This window comes from Maylandia zebra, linkage group LG5 (genome assembly GCF_041146795.1).
Source record: "Maylandia zebra isolate NMK-2024a linkage group LG5, Mzebra_GT3a, whole genome shotgun sequence".
NCBI lineage: Eukaryota > Metazoa > Chordata > Actinopteri > Cichliformes > Cichlidae > Maylandia > Maylandia zebra.
Genome location: NC_135171.1, coordinates 40,015,822 through 40,040,981, shown reverse-complemented (window position 1 = coordinate 40,040,981; position 25,160 = coordinate 40,015,822). Strand labels below are relative to the sequence as shown.

The following is a 25,160-nucleotide window of genomic DNA, read 5'->3' as shown; positions in this document are numbered from 1 at the left end:
GGCGCAGTAATAAGTTCCGCTTTCAAATCAAATCAAGCTGAACGTTTCAAAACGAAAAAGAAATATATAGACGAAAAGCTGGATGAAGTCAGTGCGTTGGACATATTGATTGAGTTTAATAATAATTGATTACTGGCCGCACAAGAGGACAAATTGGTCTCATGACCGAAGAGTCTCGGGTGAGTTTGTGTTCAAGTCATTTTTGCTGATAAAACGGTGCATGTGCTGCAAACAGCTTTGTTAAACTAAGAGACTGAAATAGGCTTCTCTATCTCACTGAACTCCTGATTTTAAGACGTCTTTATGACTTCAGGTTTAGTGTGAGTTCAGATAAATGCGGATTTGACACGAAAATGGCGTAGAGGTGTAGTTTTATCCACTCGGGCACGTCCGCGTACATATTTGACTGACATATATTTTAGCACACCCAAAATGCGTCCACTTTAGTGCTAATATTTCCATTTAATTTATCTAATATTGTTATTGGTTATTTTCAGGAACTGCTAGAACTTCTAATTTTGGAAAAATGATTAATATTTGTGATTTATTATTGTAACATGGCCTGCACCGAAAGACAGTAAAGTGGAACAACCCTGCAGCTGCAGCTGTTGATTTCAGGGCAGATGCACGTCAGTTGCTGGGCTGAACTTCTGCCCACTACTGAGATTTAATCAGGGAGGTGAATTGAGTACACTGTATCTTCGTTGTCCCTGAACTTTACCCGTATATACAGGCATTTCATATTTGTCATTATGGCGTCTCTGGAGCTTGCACACTTACATGCTGCTTACAAGGATGGGCAAGTGTGCAAGTCTCCTGTAAGTCTCATTTTCATTCTTCCTTTTGGATAGTTGCTTGCTCTCTAACTGTGTTGCCATCTCTTCTATGGGCTCAAATTGTGGTCATAAATATTTTGTACTTGTAAATCAGGATTTGTATGTGTAAAAAGAATTTGTGTGTGCGTAAAAAAGATTTGTGTGTGGACTTAGCCAAAAAATACATGTGAAACTTTGACCCTATTTTTCTTCCTTTCATCTGATTGGCCAATGTCATGTCAATCAGAGAACAGATGGGTTTGGCTGTCGGAGGGGCGCTTGTTTGAACTGCAGGTCCTTGAAGGGTGATACAGTTTTAAGCTGGAGGATCTCTATATAAATATCCGAGAGATGCTAGATCCCCTAACTTTCAGTAGCTGTTGAAAGAATAAAGTTGTGGTATATCAGTGGTTAGAAACACCATTATTACTTTATGATTAGTTTAACACAAAGTCAGGGCTGACCTGGGACCATTGCTGTGAGTCACAGTGCGCAGCATAAAAGTCCTTTCACATCGGACGCAGGATGTGCTGCTAATGCTAACTGCTAACTAAAAGCAAAGGATCCAGAATTTGTTGCTGGCTGCTGGGCTCTGTGGGTTTTTGCAGCAGCTCTACCTGCACTAGATGCACCTGCTCCTTGTCTTTTCCATCTCTGACTTTATGTCCTCTACAAGAGTTTGTTTTTTTTGCTGGTTCTTCAAATGTTCAATAAAATCATGTATCCCCTCCCCCTACCCCCCAGAGGTCCGCAGCGCTGTTGAAAAGGCTCTGGAGGTCCCTGTATTAAGCACATAAACCTGTGACAGAAAAATCACCAAACTGAGACGACCACAGAATGTTTTCCTTCCTGGTGATGAAGGAAAACGCTGAGCTGGCATTCAAAAGGGCATTTATTCCCTTCAAGGACCTGAAGCTCCATAAAGCACCCCTCCAAAAGCCAAACCCATCTGTTCTCTGATTGGATAGTTAAATTTGTGATTGACATGACATTGGCCAATCAGATGAAAGGAAGAAAAAAAAAATAGGGTCAAAATTCATACTTGTAACTTGAAACTTGAGTGCAGAGTTTCACACATAAGTCCACACACAAATCTTTTTTACATACACACAAATTCCTTTTACACACACACATCCTGATTTACAAGAACAAAATATTTATGACCACAATTTGAGCCCATACTCTTCACCTTATGTTTTCTCTGGTGAATTCAGAGAGTTACAGATAGTGTGAAAAGGTGTTTCCTCCAGATTTCCCATTTTTTGTACATTTTTCACATTTAAATGTTTCAGATTAACAAAAAAATAAAATATCAGACAAAATTAACAAAAGTAAACACAGAATGCAGTTTCTAAATGAAGGTGTTTATTATTAAGGGGAAGAAAATGCAAATCTACATGATGCTGTGTGGAAAAAGTGATCGCCCCCTGATGGCCCTTTGTTGGGCCACCCAGCAACAACTGCAATCAAGTATCTGTGAGTCTGTCTGATTTAGGTCAGGACTTTGACTAGGCCACACTGAAGTGTTCAGAGAAACTGAAAATACACCTGTGATACACCACAGTTAATTCACGTTTTAACATTCATTAATGGTAATAGTAAATTTATTTATACAGCATATTTCATTATACATGAACTCAGTGTGCCTAATACAGAAAAACGGGAGGGAGTGAAAGGGAGTGAAAACAGCAAAATAAAACTTAAAAAAAAAAAAAAAAAATTGAGTGTAGGCCTATGTGAACAAAAATCTTTTGAGTCTGGTTTTGAATGTCAACACAGATGGAACCGATCTTGGGTCAGCAGGCAACATTTTCCAAAGAACAGGACAATTTATTAACACACGGATGGCTGATAATTTGACAGTAAAGAATGTTTAGTGTGCTTCTACACATTGCACAGGTCAGCTGCTACAGTCACTTTGCTTACAGCTTTATTGCAGCACTCTTATGTGAAAACTGAATTTCAACCAATGTAGCTGCAGAACATTTTTAATGAGCAGTCTGTGAAACACTGGTTTTCATTTGGCTTGTCAGCTGACACTGAACTTGACCAACTACATCCATCTGTGTGCACATATAGTACTATATGTGTGTACTATATGCATGTGTGCGTGTATACTGTATGTGTGTGTGTGTGTCTCTCTGTCTGTCTGTTTTAAATTCTGTGAAAATAGTTAAAAGTCGGAGGACATAGCTTCATAGGTTGTCCAGATCACAGAACACTGACATAAGTAAAAGTTCCCTTTTGTTGTTTTAAAACTTGCTAATTATGTTATTAATAATTCTTTCTTAAAAATGTTTTTAGGGGTGAAGGTCACACAATGGCAACTGCAGCAACTGGTAAGTCCAGTCATTCTTTAAATCCTTGTAACAAAGCATTATTTAAAAAATAAATCAGACTGAAGGTGGATACATAAGCTCACAGAACATCTGATGGTGTGCACATGTAAACACAGGTTTTAGAAGGTTGTTCTAAAAGATTTATTTCTAACAGCTGGTTTGGTGGATGGATGGGGTTAGTTGGATCAGTGAATGGATGATTTCTTTTCTGTACATTAAATAATTACAATTAAAAACCAAACCAAACAGCACTACTAAAAGCTGTGCAAAGCATAAAATTAGTATAACATCAACTTGCATCACTAACGCACCCACCATCTTGGTATTTCCATTTCTTTAAAGTTAACCGACATCTAGTACATTTGACTAAATATCCCTTTCGACTGAGCGGTAATCAGATAATTGGAAGGTTAAGCAGAGTCTTCTAAAATTATAGGGTTCTGTTTGTTCGCACTCTGATGGTAAGGAGGTAAAAGGCCTGCCAAAAACAAAAATATATTCATGAAACTTGTCATACCACGCCTCTAAGTAACCTCCTGCTTGTACTTGATTGTTGATCTAGAACTTTCTGATCAACCATAGTGGTAGCAATGTGCTAGTGTCCAAAGCTGAACCTCTGAAGGAGGTTTTTCCCAGCTGATTTGGGAAAACACATGTTTTCATAGCAACAGGGGCTGTCAGGGAGTAACAGATGGATGTGACTGGGACTTTAACAATAATTTTCATAGGGACTGCCATCAACCTCCAGGAATCACTCACGAGTGCTCGGTTACACCAGAAACGTCAGAATCTCAGGTTAAAGCTCACAAAACTATTTCAAAAACCACCAAACAGCTAAAACAGAAAATGAGAGCTGGAAAACAGATTCCGCACAAAGATGTTAACACAAAGTGCAGATTGTTTACCTGACTGCATGTACACGGACACGCCATCGGGGCTAAAAGCCGACATCTCACAGATTCTGAAGCTGCAGGTTCCGTTGCGCCGACCAAAATTCACTGAACCAGCAGTAAAAGAAGAGCCGAAACAAAAATAGTCTGGTAAGCAGAATCCCAGTCCAAAACATTGCAAAACCCCAGCTGCGCCTCCAGCAGCGGCGTCACAACAGTACCCCAAACAACGTTCAGGCGGCCTACCTCGGGTCTAGTGACCACAGTAACACAATCTGGCGACAGCCACGGGTTCGGTGGCATTGTTGTTGCAGCTCAGGGGGCCTGCCACAGGTCTGGCAGCGGCGGCATTGCAGCTCCGGTGAGCCACAGTGTAGAATGGCACATGATCGCCGATGTGCTGGTCGTGCAGGACGTGGGTGTGGAGAGCGCGCTGGACGTGGAGGGCACGCTGGACGTGGACGACGTGGAGGGCACGCTGGACGTGGAGGTCCCTCTGGCACACAGACCTCAAGCTTTGGCGGAGCCGGTCCCTCCCGCTTGCTGAGCTCCTCTGCCGGGAGTGAAGGCTCCTCCCGCTCGCTGAGCTCCGCCACTGGTGGAGCGGGCCCCTCTGACAGTGCTGCAGCTACAGATGGTCGAGCCAAAGGTGATGTAGGTGATACGGCAGCTGCAGGCGGTGGATGTAGTGTCAGAGTAGCGGATGTGGATGGTGGAACAGATGACAACTGAAGCAGCCCCTCTGACCTTCCAGCGGGGACTGATGTGGGACAAGCAGGTGTATCGGCCTCTGGCTGAGGGTGTAAATGTGTGGCTGACTAGACTAAGGACTGAGCTACAGGTAGCAGAGTTGCAGTCTTACACGCCTCTCTGCAGCTTCTCTCCTCCTGCTACCCCCCCAAAAACCCATCTCCATAGAGACTGTGTCAGCTCCCAAACAGACAAAAAACAAACTAAAAACCAGCAACTTAAACATAAAAAAAAATCAAAGAACGAACAATACAGTATCCACATCTGAACCAAAGAGTAAAACAGTGAAATGTGGATTATTAAATATTAGGTCTCTCTCCTCCAAGTCTCTGTTAGTACATGACTTAATAATTGATCAACAAATTGATTTACTCTGCCTTACAGAAACCTGGTTGCAGCAGGATGATTATGTTAGTTTAAATGAATCAACACCCCCCGAGTCATTCTAACTACCAGAAATCTCGAAGCACAGGCCGAGGGGGCGGTGTGGCAGCAATTTTTCACACCAGCCTATTAATTAATGAAAGACCAAGACAGACTTTTAATTCATTTGAAAGCCTGATGCTTAGCCTCAGAAACCAGTCTTACTTGTTATCATCTATCGTCCACCTGGGCCTTACACAGAGTTTCTGTCTGATTTCTCAGACTTTTTATCTGATTTAGTTCTGAGCTCAGATAAAATAATTATTGTGGGTGATTTCAACATCCATGTAGATGCTAAGAATGACAGCCTCAACATGGCATTTAATCTGTTATTAGACTCAATTGGTTTCTCTCAAAATGTAAAAGAACCCACCCACCACTTTAATCACACTCTAGATCTTGTTTTAACATATGGCATAGAAACTGAACATTTAACAGTGTTTCCTGAAAACCCTCTCCTGTCTGATCATTTCCTGATAACATTTACATTTACAATAATTGATTACACAGCGGTGGAGAGTAGACTTTATCAAAGTAGATGTCTTTCTGATAGTGATGGGATTTCCGGCTCTTTTTAGAGATCCGGCTCTTTCGGTTCGGCTCACTAAAAAGAGCCGGCTCTTTCGGCTCCGAACCGGCTCTTCAGGTTGTTTTGTTGCTTTAATTAATTTATTATTAACAATAATATAAAATTATGCACAAAAGGAATTACTAACATAAAAACAAGTGGTTTTATTTATATATGTTTATATATAAATATATGCGGTGGCCCCTAGAGACAAAACACGTACAAACTCCAAAACACATTTCTAGCATGAACTGAACTTCCAAAGCCGAGCTACTAGATCACTTAAATTACACAATTGAAAGCATGTGTGTATTGTTTGTGTATTTATACACAGGCACTCATATATATATTCAAATAATTTAAAAAAAAGTTCATTTACCTGTTACTACCACACACCAAATCCGGTCGTTGGTACTTGCTGGCTTGTGTAGCCACAAGATAACAAAGGCTCAACACTGCGCCCAGCATCCTGGAGCACTTCTGTTGTCTTTTGTACGTGTTTTGAGTTTTTATGTGCTTCGGAGTTTTTACGTGCTTCGGAGTTTTTACGTGCTTCGGAGTTTGTACGTGTTTTTACGTGTTTTGGAGTTTTTACGTGTTTTGGAGGTTGTACATGCTTCAGAGTTCGTACGTGATTTGAAGTTTGTATGTGCTTTGTCTCTAGGGGCCACCGTAAATATACTTTTATTTATTCACTCCACATAAAATGTAATAAATAAATCATATAATACAAAAATCAACTATTCACATTTCAAGTTTTAACTATTTAAATTTTCAGCTTTTTCCTTTCACAAATTTAAAGTGAAAAGAACACAAAACACTGCAAACCACAACACAATTAAATATAAATTATAATATGAAAACTAAAAGAACATGCATATTCTCTGTCATATGGACCTGCATGAATAAACTTTCTCAATCCTTTATCATCTGCAACTGAAAATAGTTGTGGATGATTACTATACCTTTCTAATGTTGTTGTCCCTGCCTCTCTTTCTCTCTCTCTGGCTCTGTTCCTGTGCTACTGAGTGTAACTACCGCCCCTCCCCCCTCTGCCCAGCATAAAGCACAAGGCTCGCGTGCAGAGTGAAGCGGAAAAAAAAGTGCGAGAGAGAGGCTGAGAGAAAAAAAAAAAAAAAAAAAGAAAACCCACGTGACGGCTCGCGATAAGGAGCCGGCTCGCGTCGTTCACGTCAAAGAGTCGGCTCTAAGAGCCGGCTCGCGTCGTTCACGTCAAAGAGTTGGCTCTAAGAGCCATTTCGTTCGCGAACGACCCATCACTACTTTCTGAAAGCGCTGTAACTAAGTTTAAGAATATAATCCACCCACTGTTATCATCTTCAATGCCCTGTACCAACATAGAGCAGAGCAGCTATCTGAACGCTACCCCAACAGAGGTCGATTATCTTGTTAATATTTTCACCTCCTCACTACGTACGACTCTGGATACTGTAGCTCCTGTGAAAACTAAGGTCTCTAATCAGAAGTACCTGACTCCGTGGTATAATTCTCAAACACGTACCCTAAAGCAGATGACTCGTAATCTGGAGAGGAAATGGCGTGTCACAAATTTAGAGGATCATCATTTAGCCTGGAGAAATAGTTTGCTGCTTTATAAGAAAGCCCTCCGCAAAGCCAGAACATCTTACTATTCATCACTGATTGAAGAAAATAAGAACAACCCCAGGTTTCTCTTCAGCACTGTAGCCAGGCTGACAAAAAGTCAGAGCTCTTTTGAGCCAACCATCCCTTTAACGTTAACTAGTAATGACTTCATGAACTTCTTCACAAATAAAATTTTTATCATTAGAGAAAAAATTACCAGTAATCATCCCACAGATGTAATATTATCTACAGCTACTTTCAGTACCATTGATGTTAAGTTAGACTCTTTTTCTCCGATTGATCTTTCTGAGTTAACTTCAATAATTACTTCCTCCAAGCCATCAACGTGTCTTTTAGACCCCATTCCTACAAAACTGCTCAAAGAAGTCCTGCCATTAATTAATGCTTCAATCTTAAATATGATCAACCTATCTCTAATGATCGGCTATGTACCACAGGCCTTCAAGCTGGCTGTAGTTAAACCTTTACTCAAAAAGCATCTCTAGACCCAGCAGTCTTAGCTAATTATAGGCCAATCTCCAACCTTCCTTTCATATCAAACATCCTTGAAAGAGTAGTTGTCAAACAGCTAACAGATCATCTGCAGAGGAATGGTTTATTTGAAGAGTTTCAGTCAGGTTTCAGAGCTCATCACAGCACAGAAACAGCTTTAGTGAAGGTTACAAATGATCTTCTTATGGCCTCTGACAGTGGACTCATCTCTGTGCTTGTCCTGCTAGACCTCAGTGCAGCGTTCGATACTGTCGACCATAATATCCTATTAGAGCGATTAGAACATGCTGTAGGTATTACAGGTACTGCACTGCAGTGGTTTGTATCATATCTATCTAATAGACTCCAGTTTGTTCATGTAAATGGAGAGTCCTCTTCACACACTGAGGTTAATTATGGAGTTCCACAGGGTTCAGTGCTAGGACCAATTCTGTTTACATTATACATGCTTCCCTTAGGCAGCATCATTAGAAGACATAGCATACATTTTCACTGCTATGCAGATGACACCCAGCTCTATCTGTCCATGAAGCCAGATGACACACACCAATTAGTTAAACTGCAGGAATGTCTTAAAGACATAAAGACCTGGATGGCCGCTAACTTTCTGCTTCTTAATTCAGATAAAACTGAGGTTATTGTACTCGGCCCTGAAAAGCCTAGAAATATGGTATCTAAGCAGATTCTTACTCTGGATGGCATTAGCTTGGCCTCCAGTAACGTTGTGAGGAACCTTGGAGTCATTTTTGACCAGGACATGTCCTTCAATGCACATATTAAACAAATATGTAAGACTGCGTTCTTCCATTTGCGCAACATCTCTAAAATTAGAAATATCCTGTCTCAGAGTGACGCTGAAAAACTAGTTCATGCATTTATTACTTCCAGGCTGGACTACTGTGATTCATTATTATCAGGATGTCCAAAAAACTCACTGAAAAGCCTTCAGCTAATCCAAAATGCTGCAGCAAGAGTCCTGACAGGGACTAGAAAGAGAGAGCAGATTTCTCCTGTTTTGGCTTCCCTTCATTGGCTTCCTGTTAAATCCAGAATTGAATTCAAAATCCTGCTCCTCACATACAAGGTCTTAAATAATCAGGCCCCATCTTATCTCAATGACCTTGTAGTACCATATCACCCTATTAGAGCACTTCGCTCTCGCTCTGCAGGCCTACTTGTTGTTCCTAGAGTATTTAAAAGTAGAATGGGAGGCAGAGCCTTCAGTTTTCAGGCCCCTCTTCTGTGGAACCAGCTTCCAGTTTGGATTCGGGAGACAGACACTATCTCTACTTTTAAAATTAGGCTTAAAACTTTCCTTTTTGCTAAAGCATATAGTTAGGGCTGGACCAGGTGACCCTGAATCCTCCCTTAGTTATGCTGCAATAGACGTAGGCTGCCGGGGGATTCCCATGATGCATTGAGTTTTTCCTTTCCAGTCACCTTTCTCACTCACTATGTATTAACAGACCTCTCTGCATTGAATCATATCTGTTATTAACCTCTGTCTCTCTTCCACAGCATGTCTTTATCCTGTCTTCCTTCTCTCACCCCAACCGGTCGCAGCAGATGGCCCCGCCCCTCCCTGAGCCTGGTTCTGCCGGAGGTTTCTTCCTGTTAAAAGGGAGTTTTTCCTTCCCACTGTTGCCAAAGTGCTTGCTCATAGGGGGTCATATGATTGTTGGTTTTTTTTCTCTGTATCTATGAAGCGCCTTGAGGCGACTTATGTTGTGATTTGGCGCTGAAAAAAAACTCTAACACCGGGCTGTCTAGCAATGGACTCTCTAGCTGATCAGCAGCCACAAAAACAGTTTTTAGATTTACACTTTCATAGTCCAATGACTCAGGGTTAACAGCCTCTAAAATTAAGGCTTCATCCTCAGATGGGGAGCAAGGAAAACGGTTTTCAATACTCTCTACACTAATTAATGACCCAGAATTAGTTGTCAGTTCATGTTCATCTTTTGGCCAATCAGAATTTTTAAGCTTATTCCCCATTGTGGGCCTTGTTTTACCATTCACCGACTGGGCGCGGTCCTTGGGTTCAGATGAAACTGTCTTTTTCACCACTAACAGATTCTGTTTTACTCACTGCGGCGCCTTGTGCGGCTAGCCCAGAGTCAACTAGTTCTTCAAAAGCCAGTGGAGTAAGTGGAAAGGTGGTATGACGACGGTGCGGGCGCCGTCTCCTCCGTGGAGGCGGGGCCGCGTTAAAGGAAACTGTCCCGTCCTGTTCATCTGCGTTTAGATTCTTAATGACAGGATCTAGTGAAACAACTGAGTCAGGTTTACTCACAGCTAGGGATGGGTACCGGTGTCCGGTGCCATGATGGCACCGGTTCTGACATAAACGGTAGTAACCAGACCGAAAAGCAGCGCACATTTTGGTGCTTTATTTCGGTGCTTTTTTTTCCTGAGCTGTGATACACTTTAGATTCTAGCCAATCATTTTACGTTTCCGAGGATAGTAGGCGGGTCCAGGTACGTACGTTCTGTTAGAGCAGAGCTACAGATTAAAAATGCCCAAGGCGAAGCGGTCAAAAGTCTGGCTGTACTTCACAGCAAAAGATGCAAACTCAGCAGCCTGCAACAAGTGCTTTAAGCTGATACTGTGATACTGTCAAAGGAGGTAACACCTCAAATCCGATGAAACACCTGGCGACGCATAGCGGGTTTTTTTTAAAGCCAAGAAATGCACCGTATTTGATAGCTGTCTTCTTGTTTGATGGCAGATACTCCCTTCACCCTGGCCAAAAAGGCTAAAATGACCAAAGAAAAAGTGGAAAACAGTTAAACATGAGAGGTTTTTGGACAAAGTTGGTGTTTTTTCCATTGTTTAAGCACTGCTTCCAGCCAAGAGTGATACCATATATGCCCCATAGCTGCAGAAAAGGCTAACATTGTTATCTTTTTACAAAAAAAAAAAACAGCTGAACATGAGAGGTTTTTGGACCAATTTTGTGTTCTCCATTCTTTAAGCACCGGTTTGAGCTCCGTTTAAGCACCGGCACAGTTTCAAAAGCACCGGTTTGGCACCGGTATCGGATAAAACCTAAACGATACCCATCCCTACTCACAGCAGTGATGAACACTGTTGGACCATCGCTGGCTGGCCCGGCTGAAGCCGCTGGAGTGGGTTGAAGTGTGATGGGGTGATGATGGTGAGGACAACATCTCTTCTGTAATGGAGGATCAAACAGTTGTGCAGCAAGCATCGATGGAAAAGCTGGCCGCCGATGCGTGAAAAACCAGGCGGCTAGAGCTTCTACAAGGGCAGCCGAATTTTCCTTGCCTGGGCCGCCCAAGCCAAATAATTCCAAACTAGAACCTGCCCTCAAACTAGTGACTATTTGAGTTAGTTTGTTAATGTCAAAAAGATTTGCTCTGAAGGTAGTGGATGAAAGGAAATTGTCAAAAAACACAACCTGTATGTGTCTCTTGTGAGGATCTACCGTCCAGATTATGCTCCGGCAGTAACCCCAGAGCTGTGCGAGCGTCTCCTCCTCTGAGGTGACACTTGAGTCCACTGGGTCCATTATGGCTGGATCGTTCTATCACAGTCTGTGGGTGGGGAAGGAGGACCCAAGATGCAGGACTCTGCAATGCAAACAGTCCATTTATTTACAGCGGAGTAAATAGTACACAATAAATTCCTCGTGCGTCTCCTACTCCTTCTCAGTGCCCGTGCTCCGTGTCTCCGCTCCCGTGAAACTTGTGCTCGCTGCTTTCCCGTTCCCACACTCCTGCTGGAAAATCCACAGAGGCAGCCGTTAACACACAAATACAAGGCGACAGACTCGCACTCACTGATTTTGCCAACGATCCAGCGTCGAGGAGCTCTCAGCCACACTGCTTTGTAGCTCCTCCGACGAGGCTTGATCAGCGCCAGGTGTGTGTGTGAGGATCCTTGGGTGTGACCGGTCAGCTGGCAGGGCCACACCCACCAGGCCTGAAGGTGCCTGTCACGATGCCAATACACAAACATGGACCACAGGAATATCAGCAGTGCAGAACACACACATATAATATAATAAGTCCACAACTGTTCAGGGATTCTAGGTCACTCAGACTGGAGCAATGAGAAAATATTTCAGCTTCTGCTTTGGTGCTGCTCCACCACACAAGCAGTATTAATCCCCCATAGTTGTTTAAATCATAATTTAAAAATCAGTGCTAAAAATGTGTCTTTGTCCTTGTGCTCACAGATGATTTGAAACCACTGACACGGAGTTCCAGCAATGAATTCCTGCCACCTTCCAGTAAGTCTGTGTAAAATGTATATCTATGTGTGATGGAGGTGTACCATGTAATGTTTTTATCGTTGGTATTAAAACAACTGTGTAGTGAAATGAATGCATTTATTGCGAGAATTATTGATTTTAATTCCCTGACTTAAATGGTCTGTATTTATATAGCGCTTTACTCGTCCCTAAGGACCCCAAAGCTTTACACATTCAGTCATCCACACATTCACACACTGGTGATGGCAGCTACATTGTAGCCACAGCCACCCTGGGGCGCACTGACAGAGGCGAGGCTGCCGGACACTGGTGCCACCAGGCCCTCTGACCACCACCAGTAGGCAACGGGTCAAGTGTCTTGCCCAAGGACACAACGACGAGACTGTCTAAGCCGGGGTTCGAACCAGCAACCTTCTGATTACAAGGCGAACTCTCAACTCTTGAGCCACTCTTAAGGGGGAGAAAAAAAACCTTTCAATTAATATCTAACATGTAAGTTTTTGTAATGATGCATGTTTAATGTATCCATTGCATTTACACTATAGTTATAACTTCCCAGTCAGTTTGATATGCCTGTTATGTGCACCGGTTTCCTTCTGCAGGCTGTGAAGAATAGCAAAGAAACATTTGCCAGCATCAACTTATATATGGCCCAGTTGCATATCTGGTAATACTTGAACACAGAGGCCTTCTCTGCGCTGATGTAAACAATTTGTCGCCAGCATGAACACATAAACCCCCCCCCCCCCCCCCCAGTGGTCACAGGTCACACGTCATACTCTCTGAAACTGTACTAACATTGTGCATTAACCTCTCCCTAAACACTGATACCAAATCCACATGTGGACACTGTTTCTAAATTGAAATTTATACGTGAATGTAGGCATATGTGTAACTCATGTGTCTGTAGAGTGTCTAGTTTTGGGGGTGCATGTAGGCATGTAGCTTGGTGTGTGTTACATGTGCATGCGAGTCGGGGTGCAGGTCTCTGTATCTGTTCTTCTGTGTCCGTATATGTGCTTCTACCTAAATGACTGTGTGTGATAATGTATCTGTTATTTGATGTGTATTTTTATAGATGTGTGTGGAAGAAAAATATCCCTGTTGTGGAATGATCTGCCCTTTCATGTTAAGCAGGCTTCTTGTCTTTCTGAGTTTACAACTCTTCTCTTCTCTTTGTTTATTTATGCTATTTGTATATGTACAAAACTTTGTGACTTAATTAGATAAATTAATTAATTTCCTGTTCTGCTTCTCTTCAGTTAATTGTCTGGAAATAAGTGATTTACTTTTCTTCCCAGTGTCCGAGCTGAGGGTGGTTCTGCTGGGGAACAAATGGTCAGAGATGAGAGCAGTGGGGAACATGATACTGAGACAGGAGAAGTTCTGTACTGAAAAAGCACCAGACTGCTGTGTGGAATTCAGGACACCCTTCAAGGAAAAACGAATAGTTGTCATTAACACCCCAGACCTGTTGCTTCCCAATATTTCTGATGCCAAACTGAAGGAGCATGTAGAAACCTGTGTGAGGCTCTCTGCTCCTGGACCTCACGTGTTCCTGTTGGTTCTACAGCCTGAAGACTTCACTGAGGAGCAAAATCGGAGGCTCTGCAAAGTCCTTGAAGAATTCAGTGATCAATCATTTGATCATTCATTGGTTCTGAAATCAACTCCCAGAGAGAAGAGCTCAGCTTTCATGAAAGAAGATCAACCCTTAAAGGACTTTATCAGAAAATGCAAATACAGACATTTGAAGCTGAAGAACCTCGAACGTGCAGAGCTGCTAACACGCTTGGTTCAAATTGCAAAAGAGAACAATGGACACCTGGTCTGGGATGTATTTGAGGATGCAGCAACAGGTCTGGCTTCTGAGCAGGAAAACCTCAAACAAGAAAAAACATCAACCTTTCCATTTGGTCCAACAAAGGGAATTGGTAAGTTATTGTTTATGTCATGATCCCTGGGTCTAGGACCCAGTATTTTAAGTTTTGTCTCTTGTCAGTATTTCCTGCGGTTTCTGTTTATTTATGTTTCCCAGGTTTGGTTTTCCTGGTTTCAGTTTATATTATATTTCCTTGTATTTTTGGCTCCCTTATCTTCCCATGTCTACCCTAGTCTTGTCTCTATGTTTATTTACTTCAATATATCAAGACTGCGTTTTTGTTTCTGTGTTAAGTTCATATGTAAGTGATTCTGCCATCTGTTTACTTACATTCTGTTTTACTTTGGTGGTGTTTTGTCCTCTGTGCTTTTGTTAACTCCTTTTGTCTTATCTCTGCTGATTTATTCTCTTCTATGTTTCCTGGCTTCCTGGTATTTTCTGTACTTGCATTTTTTCAAACAACAAATTTAGGAAACTCTGCACACTTGATTTGATGACAGGTGCATAGGAGAGAAAAAATCTTAGTGAAAGACGTATATTATAACCTCACCAAAATGCCCTGCTTATCATTATTTGTATTACACAGTTTTGGTCCATGCAACCTTCGTCAGTGCAGAGAAACAGGAAATTGTAAAATGACTATAAATCACTTTGGAATCATACTTCCTGTACTGTTGAAATAAGGCTGTGTTGTCTTTTACAGAACTCAAAGCTCCCAGTGAATATTCCCAACAGTGTAAGTAAATCACATTTTATATATATGTGTATATATATATATATATATGCTTGCTGGTATCTTAATCTTAGTATTTTTGTTAATTTACAGCACCTGGACTCAGAATTGTGATATTTGGAAAAAGTGAGGACAAAAAGAAAACGCTCTGCCAATTCATCATGCAGAAAAAACACTTTCAGTTCTCTAAATTCAACCCGAACAAGCAATGTGAGGTGGCTCGTGGAGAATGGAAAAGAAAACCAGTAACAGTGGTGAAAACCCCAGACATGTTTAGTATGACTGTGAAAGCAATTATTGAAGAGATGAGAAGCTGTGTGAGTCTTTCCCTTCCTGGACCAAACGTTTTGTTGCTGTTAGTGAAACCTTCTAATTTCACTGAAGAGAACAGAAGAACTCTGAAGGTCATCCTGAGTTTGTTTGATCAAAATGCCTTTAAACACTCGATGGTCATCAACACACATGACAACCCAATGAGTTCCTGTGTGAATGAACTCCTCTGGGACTGTGGAGGAAAATTCTATAACATGTTTGAGGAAGACCACAAACAGTTAATGGTGAAGATTGAGGACATTGTGAATGAAAATAAAGGAAAATTCCTCACGTTCACTGAAGAGACCACACAACTGACGTCTGAACTCATCAAGCCAGCTCTAAACCTGGTTCTGTGTGGGAGGAGAGGAGCAGGGAAGACGTCAGCAGCCAAGGCCATTTTAGGTCAGACTGAGCTTCATTCAGACTCCAACTCATCAGAGTGTGTTAAACATCAGGGAGAGGTGTGTGGACGTTGGGTTTCCCTGGTGGAGCTGCCTGCCTTGTATGAAAAACCTCAGGAGGCAGTGATGGAGGAATCACTCAGGTGTATCTCCCTCTGTGATCCTGAGGGTGTCCATGCCTTCATCCTGGTCCTAACTGTGGCTCCCCTCACTGATGAAGACAAGGGAGAGTTAGAGACCATCCAGAACACATTCAGCTCTCGAGTCAATGACTTCTCCATGATTCTGTTTACTGTGGACTCAGATCCTACACATCCAGCTGTAGTTAACTTTCTAAAAGACAAGGAGGACATCCAAGAGCTCTGTGAGAGCTGTGGAGGAAGATCTGTTGTTCTCAACATTAATGACAAACAGCAGATCCCACAGCTGGTCCAAGCTGTGGAAAAGGTGAGAGATAAAGGACCCAAATCCTTCACAAAAGACATGTTCATATTAGCTCAGATGGAGAGAGTGGTAGAACAGAAAAACATTAACACAAGACTTAAAGCTGAAATGGATTTAAGAAAAGAAAGGGCCATGTGTGTTGATGATAGAAATCAGAACAGGGAATGTCTCAGGATGGTTCTGATTGGAAAGACTGGCAGTGGGAAGAGCGCAACTGGAAACACCATTCTGGGGAAAAAACATTTTAAATCTAAGCCCAGCGGGAGGTCTGTGACAAAGTTCTGTGAGAAAGCAGAAGGAGAGGTTGATGGACATCCTGTTGTTGTGGTCGACACCCCCGGTCTGTTTGACACGAGTCTGTCCAGTAATGAAGTTGAACAAGAGCTCGTTAAATGCATCACCATGTTGGCTCCTGGACCTCATGTGATCTTACTGGTGCTATCAATCGGCCGGTTTACAAACGAAGAAAAAGAAACTGTTGAACTGATAAAGAAATACTTTGGGAAAAATTCACAACATTTCATCATTGTTACATTTACCAGGAAAGATGAACTGAAAGGTCAAACATTTGAGAGTTACATAGAAGATGATTGTGATGAATTTGTACAAAAACTGATTCATGATTGTGGAGACAGATATCATGTCTTTAATAATAATGATGCAAAGAATCGGGCTCAGGTCAGTGAGCTGGTGACAAAGATTGAGGTAATGGTGCACGAAAATGGAGGCAGCTGCTACACCAGCGAGATGTTCCAAGAGGCTGAGGTGGCAATAAAGAAGGAAGTGGAGAGGATCCTAAAAGAGAAGGAAGAGGAGATGAAGAGACAGAAAGAAGAGCTTGAACAAAAACATGAGGAACAAATAAAAGCAATGGAAGAAAGAATGGAAGAACAGAGAGCGGAAACTGAATGGCAGAGAAAACGGATTGAAAAACAACTTAAAAAAATGAAGGATAACATAAAGAATGAACGTGAACAGAGAAAAAGTGAACAGAAAAGGCGAGAAGCAGAGGACCGCCAAAGGAAAATACAAGATGAACTTCAACAACAAGAGTTGGAACAAAAGCGTATAGATCTGGAGAAAAAACTAAAGGCAGAATCAAAGGAAAAGGAAATAACTGACCGACAGCTGGAACAAAGCAGAGAGGAGATGAGAAACCAACGAGAGAAGTGGGAAAAGGAAAGGAGTGAGTGGTGGTACAAACGACATCAAGAAAATGAAGAGAAACAAGCAAAACTTACAAAAATGCAAGAAGAATACGACCAGGAAAAAGAAAAATATATAAACAAGAGAAAAGAAGAGGATCGAATGAGAAGAGATCAAGAGGAGAGAGAGCGGAAAGAACTGGAGGAAAACTATAAGAAAAAACTGCAAGAAATGAAGACAAAATATGAAGAAGAAGCCAGAAAACAGGCTGAAGAGTTCAACGAGTTCAGACAGAAATACACCAAAGACTTTACAGCTCTGGTAGAAAAACACATGGAGGAAATAAAAGAACTGAAACAACAACATGAGACAGAAATGCAGCAGACAGACGTGAGACACAGTAAAGATTACAAACAGTTGGATGAACTCTCCAGTTACAAAGAAAAATCTCTCAAAGAACAAATTAAGGACTTGGAGAAAACGCATGAGGAAGAAATAGAGGCTCTAAAAAAGAAATATGAGAGCAGCTGTATTATCCTCTGATCATGAACATGATAGCTCTTCAGTACTTTTTCATATTTTTGTCCAACTTTTTTTCCAATATTTTGGAGATTGATTCAAATGTACAGGACTCCATGTTCTTGACAAGTCTGGCTAAATATTTAGATTATGCACAGTTAATAAGACTAATAAGAATGTACATCTGCAGTATGTGTGACATTGGCATGGTGGACGATGTTAAGTAAATTCTTTGATGTAAAATATTTAATATGCGGTAAAATTGTCACTCTCTTTCATAATCAATTTTCTCCTCATTTGGAGACTGAAATAAAAACAGAATTAAAATGTCCATACGTTCTTTATGTCATAACAACCCACAGCTTTACTGTGTTCCAGCAAAGTATCCAATAGCAGTGACAACTCCTCCACATTAGCAGGTGGTATTCTTCGTTTTTGGGGACGGCTCCTTTTATCTTTCAATATGGATGGTCTGTTTATGTTTTGATCCAGAGCAGGGGCGGAGCGTGAGGGTGGCTTACTGGGCTTAAGCCCGGGTTGTTTTGTCAGAAGCCCAGTGTCTTTTGGAGTGTAATTTTTTCATAGTTAGATGCCTGGCTGACAACTGTATAGAACAGAAAGTACACACAATATTCGAAGCACATAGTGCACACTGTGGGAATTTACGACTGTGCGTGAATCCCCCCCTGATATTGGTATGATCCAAGCTCAGGCACTAAGCGACTGAGCGAGGGGGCGGGGGGAGCTGCTGCCCGTGAGTGCGCTGTTGGAGAGACGGAGCCAGCCATACTAAGGAGAGCTTAAGTTTGACCAGGTACCAAAGCAAATCATTCGTACCGTACAAATAATGTAAATATGACGGTGCATCACGAAAGATTGATATCAAACTGATCACTTGACCAATATTACGTTACTTGCTCTTCAAGTGAATCAACAAATGGCAAAATGAAAAGCCGAACAAATGCTATTTTTTTTATAGTCTTAGCTTACGTGTGTTTATTTCATATTTTCAGTTCTTACCCTCCCCGACTAAATCGGTTTCAGTTATGTACTGAAATATAAGAATGGACATTAGAGGCTTCTTTCAAAGAAAAAACTCAGGTAAATGTTATTTTATATATTATGCTTTGTATGTTGTTCAGTATATTTCTATGCAAAACAAGAAGAATTTCAGTACACAGCAGGATATTCACATTTGTAACCAGATATTTACACTTTAGGGAGAAAACATAAAACATTTTTACTGTACAACATCAATTTAGAGTAAACTTTTGTTTTAGATAAATATTGAAATATATTTTGAATTAGTTAAATGTCAGAATAAAGAGACAGAGCTGTCTATTTTTTATCACTTTGATCAAATGTAGGAGTACATATACACTAAGTTTATTGTTAATTAATAAGAAAACTGCAGACGATTCCATTCTGAGCTGAAGAAGCTTCTGATAGGTTAGTAGAGTCCATGTGAGTAAATTGGTGGCACAGCTGTGGATGCATATAAGGCAAAACACAGAGCCTGTTTCTGTGACATGGGAACATCAGGAGATGTCAACCAAAACACCAGGAACAGAACTGTGGAGCTCCATAAGTGTGGCTCAGTTTGAATACAATTTGGTGCCATTTGCAATTAAGAAATACAGATAGTTTCTCTCTTTACTCTTAAAGTTAACAAATATGTTTTTATATTTATCAATCTAAAAAAATAAACATTTAGTCTGATTTGATGTTACAATTAAAAAAGTGTTTTTATCTGAAGAGTAAATATCTGGTTTCAACTGTATATTTGATGATTGTCAGCACAAAGAGGGAGAGAGAGGAACAGAGATGAACAAGAGCAGGTGAGACACACATGTTAGTCAAATGGTTGTTTACCAAAGTATCACCGTATCACAGGTCCTCATGTATCTCGTACCTAGTGTTTCTTTTTAGGTTTGCTATTTTTCAAATTCTATATTAAGTTTTGCAGGCTTGTTTGTACAACAAGGCTGAATAATTATATAAACTTTTCTCAGTCTAAATAGTGGACTTTGGTAGAATTAAAAAAACAACTGTAGTGCAGGTCTATGATGATTTTTAGTGCTACTATCATCTAGTTCTGATTCTGGTTCTGTCTTGGTTAAGTCCTCAGTAGTCCTGATTTTGAACTGTTGCAGTCCTGTTTTAATTCCGGATCAGTTCTGGGTCTGGTTGAATTGGGGTTTAGTCCTCATGTCTTGATACAGCCCTGACTTTGTTCTGCCTTGCTGCTTAATTAAAAAACTAGATTAAGGTGTCCTGCACATGTGATATATATCTTTCCCTATATGAAGTCATTCTTTTTTGAACAAAACTCAAAACAGAGCCTATTAATCTTTCAGTCATTTCTACCCCCCCCAAAAAAAAAAAAAAATCCCACATGCATGCATGAGCCCCGGGTGTTTCAAATGTCTGGCTCCAGAGCCGTTTTTGGGCAGCTGAAGAGGAGAAGTCTATCTTATGGCCAACCTCTGGCTGTATCTTGGTCATATTACCCAGCAAAACCCAGTATGCAGGTTTATCTGTAACAGTCCTTGTGCCACAGATCCACACTGCTGCTTCTACTTTAAACAGAAGAGCAGTGACATGGCTGCAGGTCTCCACGACTCCGGCCTTACAGGTGCAGTGGGCGGCTTCAACCTTCCTTGTGATGCTCACAGTGACCCATGGCTGCAATGCTGGTTCATTCAGTCTTTGAGAGTGCAGGACCTGAAACATACAAAGTTAAGTTAAAGACAAGGACTCTAGTGAGCCAAGGCCGACATAAATGTGTTTTATCTACTTTCAAATCCATTTTATCATAAATGTAACAAAGTATTTAGAAACTTAGCACATACATGTAATTTTTCATTTTTTTATGTATCCATCTATAGAACGCTGCATGTTATATTCCAAATCTGCCTGTTCTCTCTCAGAAACCTGCCTTCAGAAAATGAACCTAAAGTATCTAATGCAAGGATGTCATCACTTTCAAGATGGAGAAAGCATAAAGTTTGACTTTAGGTGACAATTATGGACACATAATATGATAAGGAGATTCTGCAGGTCATTAATCAATGTATTATAAATGGCCTGCATTTGTATAGCGCTTTTCTAGTCCATAGGACCCCAAAGCGCTTTACACTACATTCAGTCATTCACACACACTCACACACACTGGCGATAGCAAGCTACATTGTAGCCACAGCTGCCCTGGGGCGCACTGACAGAGGCGAGGCTGCCGGACACAGGCGCCACCGGGCCCTCTGACCACCACCAGTAGGCAAACATGGCGTTAGTATCTTGCCCAAGGATATTTGGCATGCAGCCAGGATGCAGCCTGGGATCGAACCACCGACCTTCTGATTAGTGGCTGACCTGCTCTGCCACCTGAGCTACAGCCACCCCAATGTAGTAAAAAATTTATTTTTGTGACACAGGACACAAACATGGAAGCAAGATATATAATTAGGATTATTTATAATAAATATGAATAAATAATTGCAATTTCTTTAACCATTGAGAATAACTAAATCCTTCAGGACAATGTCACATCAGTGCACTGAACTCACTATGGCTACGTTCACACTGCAGGTCTTAATGCTCAATTCTGATTTTTATATTTAAATCTGATTTTTTGTGTCTGCTTGTTCACACTACAAAGAAAATGTGACATGTACTGACAGCGCTCCTTTGTGAACTCTCAAAGTGGCCCGCATGCACAAAAGCAGACGTCACACACAACACGCTCTGTTCAGACCCAGACCAAACAGTATTGTTTGATGGATGGCCCTTAATATAAAGACTTGTTTCAGACTTTGCGTTCTCCAATTTTGCTTTAAGTTATTTTGTTATTTATATATGGCCTAATAATTATCCTTATTGCTGTTTTAGAGAGGAGCGGTGCTTCAAAGGATAGTTGCAGATTTCTGTCAGAATCTTCAGATTATACAGTATAAATAAATGTTCACATTATCTTCCCAACAGTTTCACTAACATCTACACGGGATGGACATGAAGCGCTCATGTGTTCTCAATGTCTTCTCGGGTGCTTCTCCAGCGCTGATAATTGGCATATGTTTTGTGTCAGCGACATAAAAGACGGATTTATTGCAACATGACCATTCAAACAGCAGTTGCTTTCTAAAACATCAGATATGTATCGGATTAAGGACCACATATGAAAGTGACCCAGATCGGATTTGAAAATATCGGATTTGTGCTGTTTTTACACTGTCATACCATGATTGGATATGGGTCGCATAGGGTAAAAAAAAGTCGGATTTGATGCGCTTTCGCGTGCAGTGTGAACTTAGCCAGAGCCTCCACATGTTCTCACTGTAATTTGCCCCTCATGAATGAATTTATGATTCCACTAATTTGAATGTTCAAGAGAAAATCAAACGCATTTTACTCACAGTACCCTACAAACGTCACTGCTGTTTAGTTTTCTGTCTTCATTTATGTTGGAAGTGATAGCAGAGCTGTACGTTTGAATTTGTTTCCAAAATCCCTTATTTAGATGGAAGCTAGCGAGCTAACTTCCTGCTAATTTCTAACTCTGTTAAATGTCATATATTCCGTTTCGTTTTCATGGATGCCTGGATGATAAACTCAATTGTTACACATGGTAGAGCAGAACGCTAATCATTTTATTACAGATGAAAGACTTTAGATAGTTTTTCAACTCTCAGTGATTTATGGACCTGCAGCAGCGTTTGAGCCCAGACACGGCTAGTGACGTCAGACTTAAAGACCGGATAAAGAGTGATATGAACATATCTATAACTTACCGGAATGAAAATGTCTGGAGCACACCAACAGATATTTGGAGATGGAAGAGAACTGGATATCAGCTGGTCTCACAGCTGCTATCCAGACTAGACGCCTTCTTTTGGTAACATCTGATACATGAGCTGCCTCATGTTGCTTCCAGGTGGGGAAAGAATGAAAAGATAAACCATTTTCAACCTTATTCGCTTGCCGGTCGTGCGATCTAACTTTACAACCGACCGCACAGCAAGTACGAACCATAGCTGGTGTTATCCATGTACTTTCGCTCCTCTTTCGCTAGCGCTTTGTTCGGCCCAGAAACATGGCGCCTCAACCAAAAATCATGGCCACGCTCCCTCTCGTGATATCACGCTCCAAAAGCCCTATTAGGCTAATCGTTGCGTCACTTCCTGTATTTCAGACAATCCCTTTCTGTCAAGGATTTTTAATTTGTTGTGGGTTTTTGTAATTTGTTGTGGGGTTTTGTAATTTGTTGTGGGTTTTTGTAATTTGTTGCGGGTTTTTTAAATTTGTTGCAGGTTTTTAATTTGTTGTGGTTTTTTAATTTGTTGCGATTTGCACTTCCCAGCCACCGTACTAAACGTTGCTTATTGACGACAAGAGATTGCTGCGGAAGAGCCTGTTGTCAGTATATATTTCCAAAATCACTTTGTAGTGATGTATACTGAACACAATAAATTATATGTAAACAACTACCTGAGAAACAGCAGATAAATTAAATACAGGCTATTACTTTTGTATCGTTTATTGCATTTATGGAGGGAGTGGTGTATGCTGGGTAATGGTACAGCTAGCGACTGGGTGACTTTATTCATCTGCTTCAGATGTTATCAATCAATACTAGTGATATGCGATACCACTGATTTCCTTTCCGATCTGATACCAAGTAAATTCAGGGTGGTATTGACGATACTGATCCGATATCAATACTCTGTAATGTAATGTTTCATTGTATTTCATAATACAATATATAATTGTAATATGTAATTGTAATAATGATATAATAATATAGCTTCATAATTATAACAGGACATCAGACTAAACCTGAAGTTGTGCTTTATTTGAACACGTTGCCTGCCTGCAGCACTAAAGAAGTCCGCAAGAGACGTCTGTCTCGCCCTAGCAGCACCTGTCCCGCTCGTCCTCTTCAGTTCGCCTCAACATAAGCTCATCATATTCTGTGATATGATTTACTCTGAGGTGTTTTACGATGTTAGTGGTGTTGCCACAACACCTCACTATCTTGCCACATGTATGTGTGGCAGGATGAATGTTATCCCTCGGTCCAACCCACTTTCAGCCTGGCCCATTAGGGGGCGCTGGTATAAATAGTGGCCATTTGAGTGTCTCTGCATCGCTTGCCTGTGATCTCCTTTTTGGTCACCTGACTTCCTCGGTGTGGTAGAGATCGTTTGTGGGTTACTCCTCTGAAGTCTCCATCGCGGCTGGTCGTAGCTATAGAAGCCTCCTGAGCTATTCTGCTTACGTTCTATGACACGGCTTACTTGGAAGTGTGGGCCTTAGTTTTGCGCCAAGCTATGCGAACTGAAGTGCTGCTGTTTTGCCTTGCTGTGCTTTTACCGTCTGTTCCCGTTGTGAGATTTCTTTCCCCGCTGCTGTCAGCTTTTACAGTGGACGTCGGCGTGGACAACGGCCATATGCATGCCAGTTATCGGAGTCAGCTGGCGTGCATATTGATTGACTGTTAACTTGTCGTCGTGTGACGGCAAGTTGGAGCAGTACGGCGATTCCGTTTGCTCCAGATTTTAGAGTTTTATTCAGATTGTATGTTGTTTTATTGTTTTGATTTGTAGTTTGGATTTTTGTTACACCACTGGTGGGAGGCCCTTTTTCTAGCTGTAGATCACCAGTGTGGTCCTGCAGTTGGGTTATCCCCCGGTGCTACACATTAGTTTGTTGTAATATATTAAAATTTTCTTTGTTTCTTTTATTCAGATGCGGAGTGCCGACGTGGAGGAGACTAGGGTGCCTTGGTGGTGGGATCCCTTGAGTGTACACACCTGCCTTGTTTAGTTTATTAGTGTGAGTGTGTGATAGTGTGTTGCACTTGTGTCTTGGTGTGTTTTCTTTCTTTAGTTTGTGTGTGGCATCCCTGCCCCTCCACTGGTAAGCCTCAGCTCTGAATACCTTTTTAAGCATATTTGTACTTGAATATTTATGATTGTGCTTTTATATGGTGTTTTAAATAATTATTAATAAATTGTTAATTTGTTGATCATTGAACCTCGTCTCTGGACTGAGTATAGCGAACTTAAGTGCCTTTTCGGTGATTTAGTGTTACTTACAGTATTCTCTGGGTGAAATTCCCAGGGTGGCGTTGTCATTCTTTAAAACTGTGAAGAGTAATTACTTTATATCCCATCCTCGTCTCGCCACATATGCAAACCGTGTCTTGGCTGTTTTTGGAGGTAAAATACGTCCACACATGACTCCGTTTACGCTCAGCCATTGTTGTGAGTGCGCACGCCAGAGGCTGCCACACATTTATGCAGATGTATTTCTCACATGACTATGAAAGGCAGAAGAGGAAGTAGTTCCTTCCAATGTAGACAATCCGAATGTTATAGTTTCTTTCCACTGTGTTCCTGTTAATGATAAACTAATTTGCCCTATATTACTAAAATATTGATATTTTAATATGAGAATCGATTCTAGAACATAAATTACTGGTATCGGAGGACTCGATATTTCAGCATCGATTCGCAAATCACTACAGTTCCTCTTTTTACCACACCCAACTCTGCTGCCGCCTAACTTCCCCTAAAACTCC

At 41.2% G+C, this 25,160-nt stretch overlaps 1 protein-coding gene across 2 annotated transcripts; it reads left to right on the top strand.

Moving 5' to 3' along the window:
• On the top strand, window positions 1-17,927 carry LOC101472346 (uncharacterized). Of its 2 annotated transcripts, none has more exons than XM_076884359.1 (6): window positions 1-179; window positions 3,120-3,154; window positions 12,106-12,159; window positions 13,443-14,075; window positions 14,727-14,759; window positions 14,850-17,927. In XM_076884359.1, exons 2-6 carry the CDS (start codon window positions 3,136-3,138, stop codon window positions 17,603-17,605), a joined length of 3,495 nt encoding a protein of 1,164 aa, XP_076740474.1. In that variant the 5' UTR covers window positions 1-179; window positions 3,120-3,135; the 3' UTR covers window positions 17,606-17,927. The 2 variants fall into 2 exon arrangements, with proteins under 2 accessions (XP_076740474.1, XP_076740475.1); XM_076884360.1 differs by having other exon boundaries at window positions 9,422-12,159.
• Window positions 17,928-25,160: the final 7,233 nt, after the last annotated feature.

Excerpts from the sequence above, each read along its gene's own strand:
- LOC101472346 (XM_076884359.1), top strand. Across the intron at positions 12,160-13,442 it reads TGAATTCCTGCCACCTTCCA|TGTCCGAGCTGAGGGTGGTT; the intron begins GTAAGTCTGTGT and ends TTTTCTTCCCAG. Across the intron at positions 14,760-14,849 it reads CAGTGAATATTCCCAACAGT|CACCTGGACTCAGAATTGTG; the intron begins GTAAGTAAATCA and ends GTTAATTTACAG.